This window comes from Myotis lucifugus, unplaced genomic scaffold (assembly GCF_000147115.1).
Source record: "Myotis lucifugus unplaced genomic scaffold, Myoluc2.0 scaffold_18, whole genome shotgun sequence".
Taxonomy (NCBI): Eukaryota; Metazoa; Chordata; class Mammalia; order Chiroptera; family Vespertilionidae; genus Myotis; species Myotis lucifugus.
Window position 1 is genome coordinate 10079541 of NW_005871066.1, and position 12994 is coordinate 10092534.

General features: G+C 39.6%; 1 protein-coding gene across 7 annotated transcripts in view; it reads left to right on the forward strand.

The window, feature by feature from the left end:
• The window catches only part of SRPK2 (SRSF protein kinase 2), a 138981-nt gene that overhangs the window by 83255 nt on the left and 42732 nt on the right, over positions 1-12994 (forward strand). For all 7 annotated transcript variants that reach the window (XR_002828390.1, XR_002828392.1, XR_002828389.1 and 4 more), the window contains exons 3-6: positions 2557-2665; positions 3356-3443; positions 3678-3765; positions 8003-8109. Coding sequence is in view for 2 of the 7 variants with exons in the window: in XM_006085405.3 (XP_006085467.1) it covers positions 2557-2665; positions 3356-3443; positions 3678-3765; positions 8003-8109 (392 nt within the window). In the remaining 5 variants the exon portion in view is untranslated. The remainder of the gene's footprint in view (positions 1-2556; positions 2666-3355; positions 3444-3677; positions 3766-8002; positions 8110-12994) is intronic.

Consider the following 12994-nt stretch of genomic DNA (forward strand, 5'->3'; position numbering starts at 1 on the left):
AGGCCGGCAGGGAGGTTAGTGAGGGGACGACCTAACGACTGAGCAGCAGGCTGCAAAGATGGCAGCGCCCACAGCCAATAAAGAGGGAATATGCTAACTGACTGCCACACCCTCAAAGATGGCAGCGCCCACAGCCAATAAGGAGGGAATATGCTAATTGACTGTCACACCCTCAAAGATGGTGGCACCCAAGCCAATAAGGAAGGAATATGCTAATTGACTGCCATGCCCTCAAAGATGGCGGTGCCCAGTCCCCTCAGCCCCCCAGCCGCCCAGGGCTGCTCGAGGCTCAGGTAACCAGGGCCGGCCGAGGCTTGCGCTGCCGGCAGGGGCAGCAGCAGAGGTGTGATGGGGCGTCACCTTCCCCTGATTGCCTGGTCACCTCCCACCCCTGAGGGCTCCCGGACTGTGAGAGGGGGCAGGCCGGGCTGAGGGACCCCCCTCCAGTGCATGAATTTTCATGCACCAGGCCTCTAGTATAGGATAATTGACATACAACATTGTGCAAGTTTAAGGTGTAATAGCTTAATGACTTAACATGTGTGTATATTGCAAAATGATTACCACAGTGTGTTTTGTTAACACCCACCCTTCCATTAAATAATTTCCTATTTTCATTTATAATTTACTATCTTTTAGTTCATATTTTTTTACCCAAAATATTGTTACAGACTTTGATATTAAAATCCAAGGAAAGCAAGTACAGTGGTATGAGAGTAAGAACCTTAGAAAATGTGTCTACTCAAATTTTTGCTTCATTAATTCAACACAATTTAAGTATTTATATTCATTGTATTTCTTGAAGTATTACTCCTAGCCCTGTGAAAGTTACAGATGGATTAAAAGAATTGGTTTAGGTACTTCCTGCACCTGCTTTGAGCTGCTCAAAAGTAGGCACAAACCATCTATGTCTTCTTTTTAAAATTTGTTATTGAATTTATAGGGGTGACATTGGTTAATAAAATTATAGGTTTCAGGTGTACAATTCTATAATACATAATCTGTATATTGTATTGTGTGTTCACCATCCAAAGTTGTTTCCTTTTGTAACCATTTATCCCCCCTTTACATTCTCCTATCCCCCTCCATCCCCACCCCTCTTTCCACCATACTGTGGTCTATGTCTATGAGTTGTTGTTTTGTTTCTTTTTGTTAGTTTGTGGGGTTTTTTCCATAATCCCTTCACCATTTTCATCCACTGTCCTCTGATAGCTGTCAGTCTGTTCTCTGTACTTCTCTGTCTTAGTGATTTATAAGAATTTTGCAGATTTAAAAAAGGAAAACAAATTTAAAAAGGGAAAATAGCATCTTTGCAATAAAGAAGTGGTAAATGCTAAGAGAGTATAAAATAGAAAAGTATTATGTTTGTTTCAGAAAAATATTGAAAAAGATACAGAGAATAAAATATAGATGAAGAGTGAAAGCAATTTTATATCAAGCTGTTTGTTGCTAACATCCTCCTCCTAGACTTTTTTTTGTTTGTTTCACAAAAATGCTATATTATACATGCTACTTTGTAGCCTCCTTATTTTACTTACAAATGCAAAGTGAAGGTCTTTTTATGCCAGATGTCTGTGAAGGACCCTTCCCTCCCCAAAAGTCTACCTTAACATGGTACAGCATCCCTCCCTCTCTAACCTATTTCCAAGGCAGGAGTTTGAAGTTGGAGGAAGAAGGGCGAGAGGAGCAAGCTATGTTGGAGAGTGAATTGCACCAGTGGGGTCCCTCAGCCTGGTCTACGCTGAAGCCGGCTCTTTGACATTTCCCAAAGGGTCCCGGATTGCGAGAGAGTGCAGGCCAGGCCAAGGGACCCCACTGGTGCATGAATTTGTGCACTGGGCCTCTAGTGCACAGTCGAGGCTGGGAAGGGATGCAGGAGGTTGGCCACCCGGGGGGGGGGGGCGGTTGGGGTTGCGTGGGAGGGTTCCAGGGTGTGTCCTGATCAGCCAGACGCCAGCAGTAAGCTAACCATTCGGTTGGAGCATCTGCCCCCTGGTGATCAGTTCACATCATAGTGACCAGTCGACTGTCTGTCTCCTGGTGGTCAGTGCACATCATAGCAAGTGGTTGAGCGGCCTTAGCATATTATTAGCATATTACGCTTTGATTGGTTGAACGAATGACCGGACACTTAGCATATTAGGCTTTTATTATATAGGACTCCTTGTTAGTGTATGCAGAATTATGCAGGATACCCAGCCTTTATTTTGGTGAGTTATATTGTACTGACCTAACAAGATTGGTGTTTAACTTATAAGGTTGTTTGGAAATGTCAGGAGCTAGTGTGCATATTATTTACACCTAGACTTAAATATAAAACCTTAAGTAAGTGTTATGAAGTGCTGGGTGGTTTATTGCCTTTCTAATTAACTTAGTAGAAAGGCAAAGGACACTTTTCTTTTGATGAAAATTCTTGAAAAATATTACACTATTAAATATATTTTAATCTGATTTTATTATTTACAGCTTTCTTTAATGGTATCAAGAACTGACAAAGGAAGAGATGATATTCTGTTACTATTTTTCTGAAATTATTATTCTTTTTTTAAATAAAAGGTGGCTATCATCCAGTGAAAATTGGAGACCTTTTCAATGGCCGGTATCATGTTATTAGGAAGCTAGGATGGGGACACTTCTCTACTGTCTGGCTGTGCTGGGATATGCAGTAAGTATTCTTTGTCATTTGTTATCTTGATTCCTGGCGTATTCGTCATCTTTATTTTATTACAAGCTATGGCTGAGGGGCACAGCTGCTTGTATTGTGCAGTGTGAAGTGCTTAGCGCAGGCCTGCCCTGCCCTAGCTAAACATTTCCCCCCTCAGTTTGAAGTTCATTTTCCTGTTATCTTAAAATATTAACTTTCCTCTGCTTTTATATCTGAGGCTTATTCATTGAAATTATAGCAGGATCATATTTTTTTCCAAAACTTTATCCATACCAAAATACCCCACAACTCATTTACATATAAATTAACATATAGACCTTCCAAATCAGTGGTTTCTGATTCCTTTTTAAAGCTATGACCTATAGCATGAAACACCATTGCAACCCAATATAAATATGCATTTGTTTTTTGTTTGTTTGTGTGTGTGTGTGTGTGTGTATGTGAAGTGAAACTAGTGTTACAAGATACTTACTCTCATTATATGTGGTGAATGACATTTTCTAGTTTACCTCATTTTATGAGGAAAAAAACAGAAACAATTATAAGGGATTATTCTGCTGCTGAATTATTGATCCACAATTTGAAAAGCACTGTTTTAAAGGAAAGCTTATTAAAACTTTGTATATATTGGGTAAATTTCATTATAATGATCACTTCTGCTTATATTTTTTAAATTTGCATTTTCCAAAGGGGGAAAAGATTTGTTGCAATGAAAGTTGTAAAAAGTGCCCAGCATTATACGGAGACAGCCTTGGATGAAATAAAATTGCTCAAATGTGTAAGTACTGTAAAATCTTGAATGATAGAAGACAAATTAATAACTTAAAATTTTACAAAGGGATTTTTTCTGGGTTTTACGAAATTAAAATTGATTTTATGTTTTATAAGTTCAAATACTGAATCTTTTGTTTTAAAAAACACATCACTTATATTAAAACCATTTTGGTTGGTATAATGGAAATTATTTTCAGTCATAAACACTTTTGTTCTTGACTTATTTTTTTTTCCATAGGTTCGAGAAAGTGATCCCAGTGACCCAAATAAAGACATGGTAGTACAGTTAATTGATGACTTCAAGATTTCAGGCATGAATGGAATCCATATCCTTTCTGACACTGCTGTTGCTTCCTAATGGCTGAATTATACTGTAGTCTTTCTTATTGCTTTTGAAAAATTGGAATGTGTAAACCCGCTTAAACTTGTGCTTGCTCTGCTTTGTGATTCTCCGCATAAAGCCTCTCATATAATCCCGGAGGGTTGGAAAGTGATATGTCTGGAGTGCTCTTCTAGGGCTTTTGGGGGTTTTGGTGTAGTAACATTTTTTAAAATAATTTTACATCACTTGACTTGATTCTTGCATGGAATTATTAATCTTTTTTTAATAATTCTAGTGAACTTTATTTTTACAGTGGTAGGTGGAAGCATATACCAGCATTTCTTTTTGCTTGAAACTGTAAAAAATTCCATACACAAGGGCTAGGTATCCTTCATTAGCTGCAAAGAATTCATTGAGGCACTAGAAGGAAAAATGCTCTGCTAATGTCAACATAGCAAAGTCACACCTGATCCTGCATAGTCTCATCTTTCTGCCAGGTAAATAGGGAAATACATTGGTTTTGTTTAGTTTAGTTTGTCTTCTTTGGAAAAGTCTGGTGAAAGTCAAGTTGTTACCAGATAGGGGACCAGCCTGGAGCAGGTCTGCCTCGGGCCGACCTGTAGTGTGCGTTCTTGATTTCCTTCAGGAAAGATTTCACAACACAAGTGTGAGTGATTTTTGAGAAGACATTTATTAAAGGTGGGGACAGTGAAACAAGGAAGGGCTTAGCATAGGAGAAGCAACAGGGGAGCCTGGGTGGGGCTGCTTTGGCTCTCTAGCAACATAATAGGAAAGAAATGAACCTAGATGGGGTGGCTTTGGCTCACTGGAAAGTCAGAGCAAACAGGGCCTAGGAAAGAGGTTCAGGAGGTTAGCCCAGGACAGCTGCTGCTCCCCTGGTTGCAAGTCTCATGAGGACCCTTAGAGTTTAGAAGATGCACACTGTGGGGCAAGAAAGGGCATAAGCCTGCTCCTGGGAGGGAGAGCGAGGCCTGGGTCCTTTGTCTTGAGAGTGTTAAAGGCTGGGTGTTTAGGGGAGGTCTTAGGAGGCTCTCAATACAATAATCAGTTTTATGCTGATGCTCCAGAATTAGATTCATTCCCTTCATCTGTCCCTGGTCGAGCTCCCAGTTGAACTCCCAGTCGAACTCCTGGTCAAGGGGACAATTTACATATTAGCCTTTTATTATATAGGATAGGGAGAAATTACAGGATATGTAGGGTTTGGTACTGTATGCAGTTTCAAGCATCCACTAGGTGTCTTGGAACATATCTCCGGATAAAAGGGACTACTGTGTCTTTATTTCTCGGGGTTCAGGAATATTTGGGCACTGCTCAGTACCCTGTGACTTATGATTGCCAGGGTGTGTCAGAGCCAGGGTTCTCCTTCCCCATCTTTAGCTGTTTGCTTTATATCATCTTTGGAACAGATCCAACATTTTGATACTTGTTCTGCTCAAGCTCCAGAAGCCTGAGGACAAAGTTAAATTTCAGCTCAAATCCCAGCATAACATCCTGTTCATTCACTCACTAAGTCTTCATTTCGTAGGGAAGCACTCCGCTCATACTCTATATTTTTGAGGTTTTTATACAGGCATACCTCAGAGAAATTGCTGGTTCAGTTCCAGATCACCACATAATCTTTTTGTTAGCGGAGGAAGAGTCTTGCCTTCAATTTATAAAAAAGTGGAACATCTATGAAGTGCAGTAATATAGGTATGATTGTATTTCCTCTAGAGTGGATTTGCAGGTACTAGCACGCACCCTTGACTGCTAAAGCCACCTCTCTGTTTCTCTCAGTATCATTTCTGCTAATTGCTGAGTGCATTTTCCCTCGTGATAGATAGGAAGGTAGAGCTGGTCCTGACCTGCTCCTGTTCTCCAAATGACTGATGGTTTATGGGCAGGCAGGGCAGCCCCTCCTACATCAGATCTGCGTGGCAGTTCCTGGGACAGCTGACAGGCAGATGGTTTCTTTGGAGAAACCGGCTGATTTGTAGGTAAATGGAGTTTTTAAAAATACTACATATACATTCTAGTGACTATTTTTACTGTTAAATGGTAAGAAGCCATCATAGTTTAGATTTGTCAGTGATGTAGAAATCATTATGTAGAGATCTGGGTGTTGCTTTGTGTGTTCATAAGTACAGTTTTTGATTTTTTGTAATATACCTAGGAAACTGGTTTTACATTATCTACGCATAAATCTATAGCTCACATGTTCTCCAACACTGTAGAAACTTTTTTCTTAATATTTAAAGCAGTAGTTATTGTGATGATGTGGTAGATGCAGATATTGTAAAATATATTAAACTAGAGGCCCAGTGCACAAAAATTTGTGCACTTGCGGGGGGGTCCCTCAGCCTGGCCTGCGCCCATTCACAGTACAGGACCCCTTGGGGGATGTCCACCTGTCAACTTAGGCTCACTTCCCGGGGGATCAGGCCTAAGCTTGCAGTCAAACATCCTTCTGGCAGCCAGGGAGCCCTCAGGGGATGTCCGACTTAAAGGCTTAGGCCCCCAAGGGATCGGGTCTAAACCGTTAGTTGGACATTCTTAGTGCTGCCACAGAGGTGGGAGAGGCTCCTGCCACCACCACTGCGCTGGCCAGCCATGAGCCAGCTTCTGGCTGAGTGGCACTCCCCATATGTAAGTACACTGACCACCAGAGGGCAGCTCCTGCATTGAGCGTCTGCCCCCTGGTGGCCAGTGCGCATCATAGCAACTGGTCATTCTGCCGTTCAGTCAATGTGCATATTAGCCTTTTATTATTATTATATAAGATCAGCCCTAGCCGGTTTGGCTTAGTGGATAGAGCGTCGGCCTGCTAACTGAAAGGTCCCAGGTTCGATTCTGGTCAAGGGCATATGCCCAGGTTTCGGACTCCATCCCCAGTAGGGGGCTTGCAGGAGGCAGCCGATCCATGTTTCTCTCTCATCATAGATGTTTCTATCTCTCTCTCCCTCTTCCTTCCTCTCTGAGATCAATAAAAATATACTAATATTTATTTATTTATTTATTTATTTATTTATTTATTTATTTATTTATTTTAAATCAACTAACCTGTCTATAGGCCTCCAGGGGTGAATGAAGTATTCTTGGATGCTGTCAGAGTCATTTTAAATCTTCCAGTAGGAATGACATAAATATATTTATATGATGGGCCATCGTTCTGGAGTGTTGGTGTTTGACTAGAATGTCTGTTTTTTTTTAAAAAACCACCCAGATTCCTGAGACTTCATTATTATAGGTTGGTCTTAATGCCATGTCTTATATTGTGATCATATATTCTTGAAAACTGCCTACAATATTAAAATTGATCTATTTACACATTTGAAGATATTGAAGGAAAAGATTAAATATCTTGACTGAGTTTGTTTAATTTCCATTTTATAAAGTGTTTTATGTAACCCATGAAATAGAAATTTAGGCAGGCAGATAGGACACTTAAGACAGGGGAGGTCTTTACTTTTTTCTTGTTAATTGCTCATGAGGTTCTAGTCTTGCTCATTTTCATTAAGACTGATCATCAAGGAGAAGTGTGCTGAAATGAGTGAGAGCACAGGTAAGTGTGGGATTGAGTCCTGACACTGCCACCTTTGGACTGTAATGCAGGATAGTTCTTTAACTGGCTCTCCTCGTTTCTGTGTGGGGATACATATATTATTTTCTAAGGTTGTTACATGTACACATTAATAATCTGTGGGACTTAGTAAGTACTTAGTAAATGTTCCATCATTTTATTTAGGTGAGAAATAGGAAAGGACCACTTGGGTATTATTGATAGTACTAGAGGCCTGATGCACAAAATTCATGCACTTGGGGTGGGGGTGGTCCCTCAGCCCGGCCTGCGCCCTCTCACAGTCCAGGGGCCCTAGGGGGATGTCTGACTGACGGCTTAGCGTTGCTGGGGAGGCAGGAGAGGCTCCCGCCACCGCCGCTGCGCTCACCAGCTGTGAGCCCGGCTCAGGGCTTCTGGCTGAGCGGCGCTTCCCCTGTGGGAGTGAAGTGACCACCGGGGGCAGCTCCTGCATTGAGTGTCTGCCCCCTGGTGGTCAGTGTGCATCATAGTGACTGGTTGTTTTGCCATTCAGTCGATCTGCATATTAGCCTTTTATTATATAGGATTGTTGCATGTTTTGAAGAAGTAAATGTTTTGCCATGTGCCACAATGCTGCTGCTTTTAGTAATTGCATCACTTCAGGAAATGTATCCACAAGTGATCCTTAACCATGTCCCAGATGTCTGCATGGTCTTCGAAGTGCTTGGCCACCATCTCCTCAAATGGATCATTAAGTCCAACTATCAAGGCCTTCCTTTACGTTGTGTGAAGAGTATCATTCGACAGGTGAGGCTTATGGGGCAGCCCCCACACCCTAATGCCTAACTGGCTAGGCTTTCAACATAAATTACTATTTTGTTTTGTTCTTTAAAAAAAACACAAACATATACATACATGTTTCTTGATATATACTAGGTGTACTGGTTAATAAGGTGGATTTTTTTCAATAGATGGAGTTACACATATGTTGATATATATGCTATTTCATATGTATGCTGTTTTATTGTATTGACAATAAGCTTCAAAACTTCATATATCAAATTTGCTAAAGGTGTTAACATCATGGATATTTTTACGCTTAAAAATGTTGAATTTCGTGCCAAAAAAAAGAGCATTTGCAGGAAGTTTTAATTCATTACTTTATTTTGAAGAAAAGTGCTTCTGAATACTTTGTGAAGCTTATGGTGAAGATGCTCCATCTCAAGATACTTGTCAATGCTGGTTTAAACCCTTTAAAAGTCATGATTTCGGTGTGAAAGACAAAGAACGTTCAGGTCAACTCTAAAAGTTTGAAGACCAACAATTGCAAGCATTATTGGATGAAGATGTGTGTCAAACTCAAAAACAACTTGCAGAAATATTAAACGTTGCTCAGCAAACAATTTCTGATCATTTACAAGCAATGGGAAAGATTTTAAAGGAAGGAAAATGGGTGCCACATCAACTGAACGAAAGACAAATGGAAAACCGAAAAGTCATCAGTAAAATGTTGCTTCAATGGCACAAAAGAAAGTCTTTTTTGCATCGAATTGTGACTGGCAGTGAAAAGTGGATTTATTTTGAGAATCCCAAATGCACAAAATCATGGGTTGATCCAGGTCAACCATCAACATTGACTGCAATTCCACATTGCTTTGGAAAAAAGACAATACTCTGCGTTTGGTGGGATCACGAATGTGTGGTGTATTATGAGCTAAAACCAGGTGAAACCATTAATACTGATCACTACCTACAACAAATAATCAATTTGAACCACGCTTTGATCGTGAAATGACCAGAATGGGCCAGAAGACACGGCAAAGTAATTTTTCTTCATGATGATGCACCATCACACACTTCAAAACCAGTTAAAGACACGTGAAAAGATCTTGCCTGGTAAGCATTAACCCACCCGCCGTATTCACCAGACCTTGCTCCTTCAGATTACCGCTTGTTCCGAACATGCACTTTCTGAGCAGCACTTCAAAACATACGAAGAAGTGGAAAATTGGGTCTCTGAATGGTTTGCCTGAAAACAAGAAAAGTTCTATTGGGACGGTATCCACAAATTACCTGAAAGATGGGGAAATGTGTAGCTAGCGATGGACATTACTTTGAATAAAGCACTTTTGATGTTTCTCTTGAAATTACCGTGTTTTCTTTAATTACAAAATCCGCATTATTAACCGGTACACCTAGTATATAATTTTTGTTTTTAAAGCGTATGCATATGTTACAATGTATAATAACTTGAACATTTTAAGTCAGTTTTATATTTAATACTATGCCATTCTGTTTCTTAAGGGAGCAATATGTAAATATCAGGCATACATTTCTTTGGGCATATTGAACTTTTTAAAGTAATGATATGGTATAGTGAAAATTTGTTTTATCTAATATTATTATTATAAAATGTCCCCCTTTGTTTCTCAGAAAATAATTCAAAAGAAATAATTTGTGTTTATTTGCTATTTTTAGGTATTAGATGAAGGGTAAATGAACGATATAATGAATGTTTCTTATATAGGGAGTATTGTATTAGAATTATGCTTTGTTCAGTTGTCTTGACAAAAGAAAATGGGTCTGGCCCTAACCGGTTTGGCTCAGTGGATAGAGCGTCGGCCTGCGGACTGAAAGGTCCCAGGTTCGATTCCAGTCAAGGGCATGTACCTTGGTTGCGGGCACATCCCCAGTAGGAGGTGTGCAGGAGGCAGCTGATCAATGTGTCTCTCTTGTCAATGTTTCTAACTCTCTATCCCTCTCTCTTCCTCTCTGTAAAAAATCAATAAAATATATTTTAAAAAAAGAAAATGGGTCTGGGTCTGGTTTGGTGATCATGTGGTAGCAATTATTTATAAAATGAAAGTATACCTACATGAAAGATCTCTTTCTGATTAGAAATGTTTACCGGATTTCATTTTCTGCACGGAATATATTGCTCTGTATCCCGCTATTCCCTCACAGCCTAAGTTAGGAATGTTGCAGATATGACTTATTCTGGGTTACCTATTCTGATAGAATGACTGTGGGTACTTCTTCAGAGTAATTTATATATCAAGGAGATTATTTGGTTTTCTTGCGACGAAGACTGAGTGCTTGGGAGCCTTGCCCTTTCCCCTGGTCCAGATCTTGAACTAGATTTGCCTGAGGGTTGCAGACCTGAAATATAGGCTGTGGTCCAGAATTCTTAAATAGGAAATAATCAGGGAATTGAAGAATTGTACATCCTAGAGATTGGGGCCTGAAAAAGAACCTTCCTACCAATTGTACATAATAATTGCATACATGCAAATCAGTAGGTTCTAAAACCATTTCATAAAAAATTTGATGTTTATAATTGTTAGATTTTTCCTTTCAAATTGTGTGTAGTTAACTTAGTTTATTCAGCCTGTGTATTTATCTCTTCTTTTCTCTTCATCCTCTTATGGTGCAAATCGACAGCTCATCTTCTAATATTATAGACCAACCCAGCCACCATGGCTCAGTGGTTGAGCATTGACTTGTGAACCAGGAGGTCACGGTTTGATTACCGGTCAGGGCATGTGCCCAAGTTGTGGGCTCGATCCCCAGTGTGGGGCATACAGGAGGCAGCCAATCAATGATCCTCTCTCATCATTGCTATTTCTGTCTCTCTCTCCTTCTCCCTTCCTTTCTGAAATCAATAAAAAATATTTTAAAAACATATTATAGATGTTATTTTAGGAGATAGGTTGGTAAGAGAAGGGCTTTCTATAGTGTCTTACACATGAGATACTATATTTTTACATAGTATTATGTTAGATATGCATATGTACCATGTATGGGTTTCTGGCTAGCTTTTATTTAATAATATATTCTCTTTTAGGTTTTGGATAGTAGCATTTTAACTCATTATTTTAACATGGTTAATTTCTCATGTGAAAAGACAATGCTATTCTTTAGAAGATAGGTGATGAGGGGGAAAATTAATACGTTCATTGGAGTTATTTTATTCCCAAATGCTGCTTCAGTATATATATCTTAATTATCTCTGCTAAATCCTGAAAATATAAAATGACTTACATATTATAACAAAAAGTAAATAATTTCAGAAATACCATTTTGCCTATATTTTATACAGGTTCTGTCATTCCCTTGAACCCCACACTTTCAAAGATGTAGGCTGTTGCCATTGTTAACTGACCATGTCAATACTCAGGCTTGGCCATGTAAGAAAGGGCATTAGCAGATGAACCATTGACATTTATTTTGTATTTCAGAATGGGAAAACAAAATCTAGCCTTTCGTAGCAAGTAAAAGAGTCTGTAAATCTAAAGATGAAATCTAGCAATTTAATTGAACTTTAATGCATACTTGATGATTGAAGAAATGATCTTCCGAGTGTATTATCCTCTTGTTACACACATACACTGAGCTTTGGAAATTAAAGAGCTCTTGTGTTTTATTGTTTTAGGAAAATTTCAAGATGAAATCCTGATTTCATATGGTCTGCACTTTGTTCTTTTAGGCTTTGTGAGTAGAAGTTTCGTTTTAGTGTAAAACCCGTCTTTAAGTTTATTTAAGAAAAATGTTATCATGGAATCTGGATTTTTTCTCCCCTAAACTTTTAACTTTTAAAAGTAATAGGTTATTATATATCCCAGTTAGTAGCCTATGTACCTGAGTTTCCCTTCACCCTCTGAGTCAGCATATGAGTTTAGTATTTTTGACTTGTAAATAGTACTGGGAAGATCCTTTATTAACAGACCTGCATAGTTACATCCCTCCCCAAACAAGACAAGGCAGGGCCAGCTTTCTAATACTCTTGCCATGTGTCCTCCTTCACCTTCATGGTCAGGCATAGCTCACCTCGTTTCAGTCATCCCTGTGGCTCTGCCACTTGCCATCCTTCACCGGTCACCTGGCCTGTGGTCCCTCCTGTGCGTGTCTTTTTTTTTTTTTTTTTTTTAATCTTTATTGTTCAGATTATTACATTAGTTACTCTTTTTTCCCACCATAACTCCCCTCCACCCAGTTCCAACCCCACCCTCTGCCCTCACTCCCCACCCACTGTCCTCATCCATAGGTGCACGATTGTTGTCTAATCTCTTCACTCACCCCCACACACCTTTCTCTCCCCCCCCCCCCCAAGAATAGTCAGTCCATTCCCTTTCTATGTCCCTGATTCTATTACAATCACCAGTTCATCAGATTATTTATTCACTTGATTTTTAGATTCACTTGTTGATAGATGTGTATTTGTTGTTCATAATTTGTATCTTTACCTTTTTCTTCTTCCTCTTCTTACAGGATACCTTTCAGCATTTCATATAATACTGGTTTGGTGGTGATGAACTCCTTTAGCTTTTTCTTATCTGTGAAGCTCTTTATCTGGCCTTCACTTCTGAATGATAGCTTTGCTGGATAAAGTAGTCTTGGTTGTAGGTTCTTGGTATTCATCACTTTGAATATTTCTTGCCATTCCCTTCTGGCCTGCAAAGTTTCTGTTGAGAAATCAGCTGACAGTTGTATGGGTACTCCCTTGTAGGTAACTGACTTTTTTTCTCTTGCTGCTTTTAAGATTCTCTCTTTGTCTTTTGCTCTTGGCATTTTAATTAATGAGGGGTCTTTGGGGGGGGCCCTCTTTTGGATTCCCTTTTTGTTTGGGGGTTCCCCTGGCCCTTCCCCGGGACTTGGGAAGTCTATTTCCTTTCCCCCAGGGAGGGGAAAGTTT